This window comes from Leptodactylus fuscus, chromosome 7, assembly GCF_031893055.1.
Source record: "Leptodactylus fuscus isolate aLepFus1 chromosome 7, aLepFus1.hap2, whole genome shotgun sequence".
Taxonomy (NCBI): Eukaryota; Metazoa; Chordata; class Amphibia; order Anura; family Leptodactylidae; genus Leptodactylus; species Leptodactylus fuscus.
The window spans coordinates 140100805-140115556 of record NC_134271.1 but is presented as its reverse complement, the minus strand read 5'-3'; the positions used below and the strand labels follow the sequence as shown (position 1 = coordinate 140115556).

Below are 14752 nucleotides of genomic sequence, written 5' to 3'. Positions count from 1 at the left end.
ATAACACATCACATTGTCTGTATCACAACATACACAATATAACACATCAAATCACATTTGCTAGCCCACCAAACTTTTTAAAGCACTTTTACAGTTTCACACGTCTGTGTCCGCCCAATACTCAACTCACCGCAGACGAAGTCGCGGGTTGAAGCTAGTGGGTGATAATACTGTGTGCAGGGGCCGCTATAGGACATAATACTGTGTGCAAGGGCCAGTAAGGGACATAATACTGTGTGCAGGGGCCACTACGGGGGATAATACTGTGTGCAGGGGCCACTATGGGACATAATACTGTGAGCAGGGGCCAGTAAGGGACATAATACTGTGTGCAGGGGCCGCTATGGGGGATAATACTGTGAGCAGGGGCCAGTAAGGGACATAATACTGTGTGCAGGGGCCGCTATGGGGGATAATACTGTGTGGAGGAGGGGGCCGGTCGAGGTCTTCGAGAACAATTATACATGTTCATGTCATCAGCTACATAGCAATGATTCTCTTCCCGTAACTGTCTAGCGACTCGCTGATAGTTTCCAAAAAGTGTGAACCTAGACCTTTGAATTGTGGCCCAACAGGAACCTGAACAATAACTTTCACTTAGTATTTTCCTGTGGAATGAAGGGAAGGCGCTACCAACTATACATGATATGATGAGCTAGTGGAGAATAGGGAAGATCCTTACGATTTATCAGCAGGGGAGTCGAATACTTCCAGTAACAATGATTGTCCAAAAACATTTCTCCACCGTGGAGTCTCGGGAGGGAAAAACATTCACTTTCAAAGTCTCTCTATAAGGATTTGTTTTCCTTGTTCTTTACAAAAGCCTCATGTGACCCGGAAACATTGTGGTCACCGATGACTACCTTTAGATTCATTTCAACGGAATACAGACTGTAAGAAACAACGTGAGAATTCTGGTCAGTGCCTTGGGAGGACAACCATGAAGAACCTCAAAAATGATGAGGATGAATCTAATAGATTCCTATGGGGAATTGCTCCACTTCTTCTCCCCAGTTGTTTCCGTCGGGCAACCAAAGTAGATATCATTAAAATCAAAGATGGTGCCTTCTTTACCAGAATTCAGGGGCTCACATCAATATTATCTTCTGAGAGGTCTTAGTGACCTACAGTATGTGAAGTTAAAACTTTACCTCCAAGATGACCTTCCATGTTTTCTGACATCGGCGTATTATAGACCTTAACTTTGCCGGTATGCACCCTGGTGCTAGGGATAGTGGTGTCCATAGTTTCAGCACCGATATCAATGTACTGTGGGAAGGGCAGGCCTTACAGCTTAGCATCCTCGCTGGGCTGTAAAGAACGCCCCCTGATGGTGCACTCTTCCATAGCCACAGAAAAAGAACCAATGGCGTTACTCACATTCACCACCAGTTCTTTTCCTTAGGCCATTGAGGCCGATCAGTGGACGAGTGACGGGCACCACGGACTTCTGTTGGCAGAAGCCCCGGCATGTGCTGGAACGGACACAGGAAAGGTAATTATGACTTTTATTAATGTTTCATCTTTCTTACTGTAGGATGGAACTTATAGGGGCACTGTGGAAAGGCACGTATAGGGGCACTGTGGGATGGCACTTATAGGGGCACTGTAGGATAACACTAATAAGGGCACTGTGGGATGGCACTTATAGGGGCACTGTAGGATAACACTTATAAGGGCACTGTAGGATGGCACTTATAGGAGACTGTGGGATGGCACTGATTGAGAACAATGGCTAACACTCATGACCTTACCGTCCCATAACTAAAATACCAAGTTTACCAAGTTGTTAAAATAAAGTTGATCTCATTGTTAAGAATAAAAGTAGTAAGCCACTATCATCTTGAGACAGTAGTAATACTGTAGGGAGTCCATTACGAGGAATACAAGTTTACTGCAGGCAAAACTTTTAATTGACCTGGAAAGATCTAAACCGTAATGAGCAAAACCAGTACGATAGTATATAAAGGGAAGATTATGGGATTGAAGGTTTTACTGTGGCCATTGCTGTTGTCACTGAGAGACTGTGATGGTTATTCCAATATGGAGGGGGCAGCCATGGAAGAATCAGAGGGGTGAAGAAGTGTGTCTATATATGTAAGTACAGACAATGAGAAGTATGTTCTATCAGATAGATAGATAGATAGATAGATAGATAGATAGATAGATAGATAGATAGATAGGAGATAGATAGATAGATAGATAGATAGATAGATAGATAGATGATAGATAGGAGATAGATAGATAGATAGATAGATAGATAGATAGATAGATAGGAGATAGATAGATAGATAGATAGATAGATAGATAGATAGATAGATAGATAGGAGATAGATAGATAGATAGATAGATAGATAGATAGATAGATAGGAGATAGCTAGATAGATAGATAGATAGATAGATAGATAGATAGGAGATAGATAGATAGATAGATAGATAGATAGATAGATAGGAGATAGATAGATAGATAGATAGATAGATAGATAGGAGATAGATAGATAGATAGATAGATAGATAGATAGATAGATAGATAGGAGATAGATAGATAGATAGATAGATAGATAGATAGGAGATAGATAGATAGATAGATAGATAGATAGATAGATAGATAGGAGATAGATAGATAGATAGATAGATAGATAGATAGTAGATAGATAGATAGATAAATAGATAGATAGGAAATAGATAGATAGATAGATAGATAGATAGGAAATAGATAGATAGATAGATAGATAGATAGATAGGAAATAGATAGATAGATAGATAGATAGATAGATAGATAGGAGATAGATAGATAGATAGATAGATAGATAGATAGATAGATAGGAGATAGATAAATAGGGGATAGATAGATAGATAGATAGATAGATAGATAGATAGATAGATAGATAGATAGGAGATAGATAAATAGGGGATAGATAGATAGATAGATAGATAGATAGATAGATAGATAGATAGGAGATAGATAAATAGGGGATAGATAGATAGATAGATAGATAGATGATAGATAGATAGATAGATAGATAGATAATAGATAGATAGATAGATAGATAGATAGATAGATAGATGATAGATAGATAGATAGATAGATAATAGATAGATAGATAGATAGATAGATAGATAGATAGATAGATAGATAGGAGATAGATAAATAGGGGATAGATAGATAGATAGATAGATAGATAGATAATAGATAGATAGATAGATAGATAGATAGATAGATAGATAGATAGATAGATGATACTGTATATAAGACTCCACATCCTTCTTTCCACAATTTAAAAAATAATATAAAGTGTGTGTCGGCAATCCAATAATGATGTTAGTAAGGCAGCGTTGGTGCGGTCCTTTATCCCCCGTGTGTGGTTGGTCGGTCCATACAGGACTTTATCAGGCTGACACACCGCACACAGTAACGGACTCTTCTGGTTTTGGCGTGCTGCCATCTTGTGTTGTTTGTAGATAGACAGGGGCGACTACAGGAAATAATACTACACAAGAAGTCCCGGCATGTCACATATATTCTGACAGGGTTCATTCACCAAGGAGGGAGGTAGATAAAACCCACATTTAACTCTTACACCTCTGGAGCTAGTAACCACAGCATGGACAGTGTACAAGTGTTAAAACACAGCTAAATAATTAACCCATTATATGTCAGTGTACATTTAGTGTAGCGCAATCTGTACGCAGCATGTTATAGGACAGGAGGGGCTGAACAGATTGATAGATAGATTTGTGGGGACTGATTTAGTATAATTTCTATTTTATCCACTGAAATCTCTTCTTTTCCTATGCTATAGTGTCAAGTAGGCGGAGCTATCAGTGATTGACATCTATCTATGTATGCACAGTCATAGAGGGGGGATTGTCGATCACTGAGAGGACCGCCCACTGGACTCTAGCATAGCACAGAACAGAAATTCCAATGGCTAAAAATGTGAGTTATCCAGAATCTTTCCCCACAAATCTATCCATCAATCTGCTCCGCTCCTCCTCCTATGTCTGATAGATGTTTGTCCCACCTCTGGGACCTAAACCAATATCTGAAATGAACCCCCAGGTTACAGCAACCAGCTGTACAGAACTTGTAAAAATGTGTGTGTGTGTGTGTGTGTGTGTGTGTGTGTGTGTGTGTGTGTGTGTGTAATGTGTATGAATGTATGTGTGTATTGTGTATGAATGTATGTTTCATGTGTATGAATGTATGTGTGTAATGTGTATGAATGTATGTGTGTAATGTGTATGAATGTATGTGTATAATGTGTATGAATGTATGTGTATGAATGTATGTTTCATGTGTATGAATGTATGTGTGTAGTGTGTATGAATGTATGTGTATGAATGTATGTGTGTAATGTGTATGAATGTATGTGTATGAAAGTATGTGTGTAATGTGTATGGATAGATGTGTATAATGTGCATGAATGTATGTGTGTAATGTGTATGAATGTATGTGTGTAATGTGTATGAATGTATGTGTATGAATGTATGTGTGTAATGTATATGAATATATGTGTGTGATATGTATGAATGTATGTGTATAATGTGTATGAATGTATGTGTATGAATGTATGTTTCCTGTGCATGAATGTATGTGTGTAATGTGTATGAATGTATGTGTATGAATGTATGTGTGTAATGTGTATGAATATGTATGTGATGTGTATGAATGTATGTGTGTAATGTGTATGAATGTATGTGTATGAATGTATGTGTGTAATGTGTATGAATATGTGTGTGATGTGTATGAATGTATGTGTATAATGTGTATGAATGTATGTGTATGAATGTATGTTTCATGTGTATGAATGTATGTGTGTAGTGTGTATGAATGTATGTGTATAATGTGTATGAATGTATGTGTATGAAAGTATGTGTGTAATGTGTATGAATGTATGTGTATGAATGTATGTGTGTAATGTGTATGAATGTATGTGTATGCATGTATGTGTGTAATGTGTATGGATATATGTGTGTAATGTGTATGAATGTATGTGTGTAATGTGTATGAATATATGTGTGTAATGTGTATCAATGTATGTGTGTAATGTGTATGAATGTATGTGTATGAATGTATGTGTGTAATGTGTATGAATGATGTGTATTAATGTATGTGTTTAATGTGTATGAATGTATGTGTGTAATGTGTATGGATATATGTGTGTAATGTGTATGGATATATGTGTGTAATGTGTATGTGTGTAATGTGTATGAATGTATGTGTATGAATGTATGTGTGTAATGTGTATGAATGTATGTGTGTAATGTGTATGGATATATGTGTGTAATGTGTATGAATGTATGTTTCATATGTATGAATGTATGTGTATAATGTGTATGAATGTATGTGTGTAATGTGTATGAATGTATGTGTGTAATGTGTATGAATGTATGTGTGTAATGTGTATGAATGTATGTGTATGAATGTATGTGTGTAATGTGTATGAATGTATGTGTGTAATGTGTATGAATGTATGTGTATGAATGTATGTGTGTAATGTATATGAATATATGTGTGTGATGTGTATGAATGTATGTGTATAATGTGTATGAATGTATGTGTATGAATGTATGTTTCCTGTGCATGAATGTATGTGTGTAATGTGTATGAATGTATGTGTGTAATGTGTATGAATGTATGTGTGTAATGTGTATGAATGTATGTGTATGAATGTATGTGTGTAATGTGTATGAATATGTGTGTGATGTGTATGAATGTATGTGTATAATGTGTATGAATGTATGTGTATGAATGTATGTTTCATGTGTATGAATGTATGTGTGTAATGTGTATGAATGTATGTGTATGAATGTATGTGTGTAATGTGTATGAATATGTGTGTGATGTGTATGAATGTATGTGTATAATGTGTATGAATGTATGTGTATGAATGTATGTGTGTAATGTGTATGAATGTATGTGTGTAATGTGTATGAATGTATGTGTATGAATGTATGTGTGTAATGTGTATGAATATGTGTGTGATGTGTATGAATGTATGTGTATAATGTGTATGAATGTATGTGTATGAATGTATGTTTCATGTGTATGAATGTATGTGTGTAATGTGTATGAATGTATGTGTATGAATGTATGTGTGTAATGTGTATGGATATATGTGTGTAATGTGTATCAATGTATGTGTGTAATGTGTATGAATGTATGTGTGTAATGTGTATGAATGTATGTGTATGAATGTATGTGTGTAATGTGTATGGATATATGTGTGTAATGTGTATCAATGTATGTGTGTAATGTGTATGAATATATGTGTGTAATGTGTATCAATGTATGTGTGTAATGTGTATAATGTGTATGAATGTATGTGTATTAATGTATGTGTTTAATGTGTATGAATGTATGTGTGTAATGTGTATGGATATATGTGTGTAATGTGTATGTGTGTAATGTGTATGAATGTATGTGTATGAATGTATGTGTGTAATGTATATGAATGTATGTGTGTAATGTGTATGAATGTATGTTTCATATGTATGAATGTATGTGTGTAATGTGTACGGATATATGTGTGTAATGTGTGTGCATGTATGTGTATCATGTATATGGATATATGTGTGTAATGTGTATGAATGTATGTGTATAATGTGTATGAATGTATGTGTGTAATGTGTATAAATATATATATACGTTAGTAATGTTTATGAATATACGTGTGCATGTTATGTGTATAGTTGTTTATGTGTATATGAATGTATGTGTGTGATGTGTATTTATTTATATATATGAATATTGTGTATGAATACATACGAGCATTCATAACATTAAAACAAATGCCTACAGACATTGATTTCTCATGACAATACCATCTTCCAATGGGTCAAGGCTTATTGTTACATTAAAGATGTGCGGTATTATATTCTGCTATAAAGCTGATAGTGTGCGGAGTCTCGGCTTTGCTGGTATGCACCCTGGTGCTAGAGATAGCGGTGCCTTCCACTGTCAGAGAGGCATTCCATGCTTTCTGACAGTACAAGGCTATGGAAGAGTGTTCCTCACAGCCCAGCAATGGTGTAACTAGTTAGATGGAGATGGTGTATTACAACAAGCTCCTCACCCATAACTAACCTGATGGTCCACCATAAATAAAATCCATTTCTCACCTCGCCATGCTACTTTGTCCTTTGAGGATTGCTAATATTGGGCCAAATATGGGAAAATGTCACTCCATGTAGGGTCTGAAGAACGACAATGGTGATATCCCTGGAGAATGCAGCTCTTATAATAAGTGACGTATTTTTCCACGTGTAGGCACATCTTGAGAAATGTGATGGAACAGTTCAACCAAACACGTGTGAAGTCATTCATCCTCCTTGGTCTCTCCAGCGTCCCCCATCTTCAGGTCATCTACTTCCTGCTATTCTTGATTATATATACCGTCACCTTGTCAGGAAATGTCCTATTACTTGTGGTGGTAAGAGTCAACAGCCACCTGCACACCCCTATGTACTTCTTCCTCAGCAATCTCTCCGTCATTGACATCTGTTTCTCCTCCACCATCGTGCCCAAAATACTCGTGAATATATTGTCTCGAGACAAAAGCATTTCCTTCTTAGGATGTGCCGCTCAGATGTTTTTCTCCTTAGACTTAGGAGCAACCGAGTGTGTATTATTGGCCGTCATGGCCTACGATAGATACGTGGCCATCTGCAAGCCCTTACAATATGTCACCATCATGAATAAGGGATTCTGCTGCTACCTGGCTGCCGGATCTTGGGTCATAATTCCCTTCATCGCCATAGGTTTTGCCATCACCACCTTTCAGTTGCCCTACTGCAAGTCCAACTTTGTCAACCATTTCTTCTGCGAGATGCCACCACTCTTCAAGCTCTCCTGTCGAGACACCTTCTTCAATGAGGTGGCTGTGTACATCGCAGGGGGTCTAATAACACTTTGCTCCTTTCTGTTGACTTTACTTTCTTATTTCCACATCATCACGAACATTTTGAAGATCCGTTCCACCAAAGGGAGGTATAAGGCCTTCTCCACTTGTGCTTCACACCTGACTGTGGTTTCTTTGTACTATGGAACCATTATGTTTATGTATTTACGTCCACGGCGCAGTTACTTGCCAGATCGGGACCGGGCCATATCTATGCTTTACACAGTGGTGACTCCAATGTTGAATCCTATTATCTACAGTATAAGAAATAAAGAAGTCAAGGGGACCCTACATAAGAAGTTTTCAAGGAAAGTTGATCAGTGTTCAAACATTGTCCGGTCAACGTGAAGGATGTGAAAAGTGGTAGACCTTTGTGGTGCCTCCAGAAGAAGCATCACAAAGGTTCTTTAGAGATATGGTCTGGATTATGGGGCCAAACATTTAGCACCTATAAATCACTCAGGTGAAGGCCTTGGTGGTGACAATGTGGACGTACCAGATATGGTTTGGGAACAAATCTCTATATTTTTGGTTTATGTTTTTGTTTTTTAGTGCTTAGAAGAACCTACCTCCTTGCACATTTTTTACTCAGAAGATATGTGGACTTTGGGATCTCCTATATCTGACAAGCCATAACTTAAAGGAAAGTTAATTTTTGACGCTCTCAAGTTCATATAGTAACCCCATGGTGTACAAATTCTCAAACACATTACTGCATACCCAATACATAGCTATAAACTTCAATAGTCATTCCATTCTTAAGAATATACACCAGTTATACGATAGGCCTGATATGTTTGGGCATCACCACTATGGTGGCTATCGGTATCTTCAGTGGACCTCACAGAACCATTAGGCTGGATTCACACGGGGTATTTTGGTCAGGATTTTGAGGCGAATTTGCCTCAAAATCCTGACCAAAAAGACGTCTCCCATTGAAATCAATGGGGGCTGGTAAGTTTTTTTTTCTGGGAGCCGGATCCCGGAAAAGAGAAGCAAGATGCCCTTTCTTCAGGTGGATTCAGTCATTCATTGGGCCTAATCCGAAGCGGAGTGCGTGACTGTCTGTATTTTGTACTGGAACCTTAGCTTCCGGTCCAAAATACCCCCTGTGAACCCGGCCTTTAAAATCTATGAGTATTCAGAAAACATCCAAGGACCCCCAATAGGGAAAGACCTCTAATATAAGATCCTGTGGATATGCCATATATGCTTAAAGGGATTCTACCATTAAAATCCTTTTTTTGGTGGATAAGACGTTGGAATAGTCTTTAGAAAGGCTATTCGTCTCTTACCTTTAGATGTGATCTTTGCCGCGCCGTTCCTTAGAAATACCGTTTTTTACCGATACGCAAATTAGTTTTCTCGCAGCGATGAGGGCGGGCCCCAGCACTGTAAATGCGTTGGGGGCGTCCCCACTGCTGCTCGAGAACACAATCCTGCAACGCCTCTATCTTGGGCTGGATCCTCCCCTTCTTTCTTCGTCTTTCTTTGGTGTCACCTCCGATGCCTGCGCAATTGGCTCTGCCAGTGAGACACTAGTAGAGCTGACTGCGCAGGCCCCGGCCATAGTTCCAATGCTGCAATTGCGCGCATGCGCAGTCGGCAGAGCCAACTGCGCAGGCGTTGGAGGTGACGCCGAAGAAAGACGAAGAAAGAAGGGGAGGATCCAGCCAAAGATAGAGGCGTCGTGGTAGAATCCCTTTAAGATTGGGATATAAAGACCTTTCTAACCACAATGCCACCTTATGTCTTAGGGCTGTTTTTTGGGGGGGTTGCCTTTTTTTCAGAGGGACACTAGGCCTTGCAGCCATCTGGTTTGCCATTTTTTGTTCTCACCGATGTAATGAATTATATAAAAATAAAGAGCTTTTATATTAAACTTTGTGCCATCACCTGACCCTAAGGTCTTATGTGACCTGTACCCGGTACGGATGACCCCAAAACTGACGTCCAAGACTAAAAGGAATAAAGAAAAAGTGATACCTATATTTTAAGTTGTCACATTACTTATGCTATTTACTTTAACCCCTTGAAGGCTTTGATTTAGATTAAGACTATAGGGAAATTTTCAGCTGTCAGAATTTTTGAAGGATATTTTTGTACAAAGTTTTGTTTCTCGAGTATCTCATTGTTTTTTCTTCTGGTGTTATCTTTGGTGTTATATTTGGGTATACTGTAAAAATATAATCATTGGGATTGCTGCAACCCAGGTTGTCAATGGGACTGAGATCTGGAGAGATTCCTGGCCATGGACCCACATCTTCTTCACAATCATTCTTCTAGAATCCACATCTCTACAAGAAAAAAATCAAGGACAATCTGCAGGAAGTACAGGGGTTGAACTGCAAAGGAAGAGGGTAAGGTTATTTTCTCTTTCAAGATTGTTTGGGACACCTAGAGGAATGGTTGTCAAGAAAAGAAAAGGAGAACTCTACCCTGAGTCCTGTGTCATGCCAACATTAAAAAATCCTGAGACCATTCATGACAAGAGGACATTCTCTACGTCTGGAGGAGAGAAAGTTTCACCAGCAACATAGAAGGGGATTCTTCACAGTAAGAACAGCGAGGCTCTGGAAGTCTCTGCCCCAGGAAGTGGTGATGGTGGATTCATTGAACAAGTTCAAAGAGGGCCTGGATGCCTTTCTTGAAGAGAAAAATATTAAAGGTTATGGACTCTAGATTTTAAAGGGATTCTACCACTAAAACACTTTTTTTTCTAGTTACCACGTCGGAATAGCCTTTAAAAAGGCTATTCGTCTCTTACCTGTGGAAGTGCTCCCCGCCACGCCGTTCGTTCAAAATACCGGTTTGTATCGGTATGCTAATTAGTTCTCTCGCGGCGATGGGGGCGTCCCCATCGCAGGAGCAGCGATGGGGGCGTCCCCATTGCAGCTCGAAAACCGACCGCAGCGCCGCCTCTCTGGTCTTCTGTATCCTCCCCTGGCCTCTTCAGCGTCTGTCGGACGCCTGCGCAGTATGCTCTCTGTTCGGCGAAGATTGCCGAACGTACTGCGCATGCGCGAAAGTGCGGTGCCCGCACTATGGCTGGGACGGCAATTTCGCGCATGCGCAGTACGTTCGGCAATCTTCGTCAAACAGAGCGTGCTGCGCAGGCGTCCGACAGTACGCTGAAGAAGCAAGGGGAGGACACCGAAGACCAGAGAGGCGGCGCTGCGGTCGGTTTTCGAGCTGCAATGGGGACGCCCCCATCGCTGCTCCTGCGATGGGGACGCCCCCATCGCTGCGAGAGAACTAATTAGCATACCGGTACAAACCGGTATTTTGAACGAACGGCGCGGCGGAGAGCACTTCCACAGGTAAGAGACGAATAGCCTTTTTAAAGGCTGTTCCGACGTGGTAACTAGAAAAAAAAGTGTTTTAGTGGTAGAATCCCTTTAAGGACACGTTGAACGAGGGTTTTTATACTGACTGCCAGACTGGAGTCAGGAAGGAATTTTTTTCCCCTGAATTGTGGCAATTGGCATGAACCTCATGGGGTTTTTTGCCTTCCCCTGGATCAACACTGTAGGGATTGTAGGTTTATAGGTTGGACTTGATGGACCGTTGTCTTCATCCAACCTCATCTACTATGTAACTATGTGTTGGGTTCCTCTTCATCCATGGAGTAGGCTCACTCACAATTTTGCCTAGGAACACTACCATTAAAAAACAATGGGATCTAAACATTCTCCAAAAACATCTCTTGACCATTCAGGAGACATTTTGGGACCCCAGATCTTAATCCTATTGAGAACTTGCAGTAAATCCTCAAAAAAAAGCTGCGGGTCAAACAGAAACACAGTTGTGAAAAGTATATTTTTGGGATATTTTGGGTAAATCCTTGGGTGGCCATCATATTTTTGGAATGATTATACCTGTTTATGTCATCAGATACTATACCAATGATTCTCTTCCAGTAACCATCTAGTGTATTGTTGATGTCTTACGTGAACCATAAAACTGTGCCATTTCCGAGTGGGCCATTGGGACCTACAGGAAGGAGAACAATGGCAATCACTTTGTATTTTCCTGTGTAGTATAAGGGGATTTTCATTGTAACCAAAGATCTTAGATAATATTGTGAATATGAGAAGTAAATTGGGAGTAAATTAGGTTGGGAGAATACAGTCCTATGAAAAAGTTTGGGCACCCCTATTAATCTTAATCATTTTTAGTTCTAAATATTTTGGTATTTGCAGCAGCCATTTCAGTTTGATATATCTAATAACTGATGGACACAGTAATATTTCAGGATTGAAATGAGGTTTATTGTACTAACAGAAAATGTGCAATATGCATTAAACCAAAACTTGACCGGTGCAAAAGTATGGGCACCTCAACAGAAAAGTGACATTAATATTTAGTAGATCCTCCTTTTGCAAAGATAACAGCCTCTAGTCGCTTCCTGTAGCTTTTAATCAGTTCCTGGATCCTGGATAAAGGTATTTTGGACAAACAATTCAAGTTCAGTTAAGTTAGATGGTCGCCGAGCATGGACAGCCCGCTTCAAATCATCCCACAGATGTTCAATGATATTCAGGTCTGGGGACTGGGATGGCCATTGCAGAACATTGTAATTGTTCCTCTGCATGAATGCCTGAGGATTTGGAGCGGTGTTTTGGATCATTGTCTTGCTGAAATATCCATCCCCGGCGTAACTTCAACTTCGTCACTGATTCTTGAACATTATTCTCAAGAATCTGCTGATACTGAGTGGAATCCATGCGACCCTCAACTTTAACAAGATTCCCGGTGCCGGCATTGGCCACACAGCCCCAAAGCATGATGGAACCTCCACCAAATTTTACAGTGGGTAGCATGTGTTTTTCTTGGAATGCTGTTTCTTTTTGGACGCCATGCATAACGCCTTTTTTTTATAACCAAACAACTCAATCTTTGTTTCCAAAATGAAGTTGGCTTGTCCAAATGTGCTTTTTCATACCTCAGGCAACTCTATTTGTGGCGTACGTGCAGAAACGGCTTCTTTCTCATCACTCTCCCATACAGCTTCTCCTTGTGCAAAGTGCGCTGTATAGTTGACCGATGCACAGTGACACCATCTGCAGCAAGATGATGCTGCAGCTCTTTGGAGGTGGTCTGTGGATTGTCCTTGACTGTTCTCACCATTCTTCTTCTCTGCCTTTCTGATATTTTTCTTGGCCTACCACTTCTGGGCTTAACAAGAACTGTCCCTGTGGTCTTCCATTTCCTTACTATGTTCCTCACAGTGGAAACTGACAGGTTAAATCTCTGAGACAACTTTTTGTATCCTTCCCCTGAACAACTATGTTGAACAATCTTTGTTTTCAGATCATTTGAGAGCGGGCTGTCCATGTTCGGCAACCATCAAACTTAACTGAACTTGAATTGCTTTGTAGAAAGAAATGGTCCAAAATACCTTTATCCAGGATCCAGGAACTGATTAAAAGCTACAGGAAGCGACTAGAGGCTGTTATCTTTGCAAAAGGAGGATGTACTAAATATTAATGTCACTTTTCTGTTGAGGTGCCCATATTTTTGCACCGGTCAAATTTTGGTTTAATGCATATTGCGCATTTTCTGTTAGTACAATAAACCTCATTTCAATCCTGAAATATTACTGTGTCCATCAGTTATTAGATATATCAAACTGAAATGGCTGTTGCAAACACCAAAATATTTAGAACTAAAAATGATTAAGATTAATAGGGGTGCCCAAACTTTTTCATAGGACTGTATAACCTCAAGTAATGATGACTGCGCGGAATAGAAGACTTCTCCACCAAAGACAACCAGAAAGTGAAAACATTTACTTAGAACACAACAGGTGGTTGAGGTTTATAGAGCTGTTTGATGGGATCAGAAGAACGTCAAAGACTTTAGTTCCTCCTTTTATTACAACACTATTTTCACCAGACATTTCCTTACACTTTCTCCATGGTTACTTGAACCCTTCATAGGAAGGATCTTGGTAATGGATAATTATTAGATCCTTTCTCCTAAGTATCCTGGAAGTTCAGCTTTGTGGAGCTGTTTCCTGGTCGTAAGGAAATATTAGGTAATTGTTGACCTAAAGACATAACAAACTGGAGCTCCATTTAAGGCAGTGATGGTGAATAAGAGTCCAAAAGGTCCCCATTTTGCTACAAAATTGGCCGTGTGTAGGGTTGAGATGATCTTGACTTTTCAGGATCGATATTGAAATCCGATTTCCGATCATTTTTCATTCGAACCCGATCTCGATCCCAATTCCGATCCCAATGCAAGTCAGTGGGATTTTTTTTACTAATCGGAGATTGGATTTTAAAAACAATCCTATTCACTATACAGCATGGAATCTAAGAATTGAACACTTTAATTATTAGAATCCACGCTGTGTAGTGATTTTTTTTTAATCACTAAGTAGCCAGAGGAATTTTTTTTAATCCTCTGGCTACTTAGTCCCCCTTGGTGTCCACTTACCTGCAGAGATGGCTGGTCCAGTGGCCGGTGTTCTCGTTCTTCTTCGCCTCGTTGCCCCCTGCCTCCCAGGTTAGGAGAGTGTGGGCGGGTTAGGAGAGTGTAGGCGGGTACTGGGAGGGGAGACGTCATGTCTCCCCGCCCTGTACCCGCCCACACTCTCCTAAGCCACAAGCCCCACCTTCTTCCTAGCTCTTTAACACTAACCTGGGAGGCGGGGGCAGCGAGGCGAAGAAGAACGAGAACACCGGGCACCGGACCAGCCATCTCTGCAGGTAAGTAGCTACTAGAGATGTTAGCTAGTCTCCCATTAGAATGAATGGACGCAGCCGGTGCACAGGGGGTTAAGGCTGTGTGCCGGCTGCTTCCATTCATTCCTATGGAACCGCAGCAGAGTCTTCAGACTG

At 40.0% G+C, this 14752-nt stretch overlaps 1 protein-coding gene across 1 annotated transcript; it reads left to right on the top strand.

Annotated features, from left to right (window-relative positions):
- Positions 1–7292: 7292 nt before the first annotated feature.
- LOC142214577 (olfactory receptor-like protein OLF1) lies at positions 7293–8252 on the top strand. The gene has a single exon (XM_075283518.1). The coding sequence runs from the start codon at positions 7293–7295 to the stop codon at positions 8250–8252; it is 960 nt and encodes a 319-aa protein (XP_075139619.1).
- Positions 8253–14752: the final 6500 nt, after the last annotated feature.

Coding starts and splice junctions, on each gene's coding strand:
- LOC142214577 (XM_075283518.1), top strand. CDS start 7,293: ATGGAACAGTTCAACCAAACACGTGTGAAGTCATTCATCCTCCTTGGT.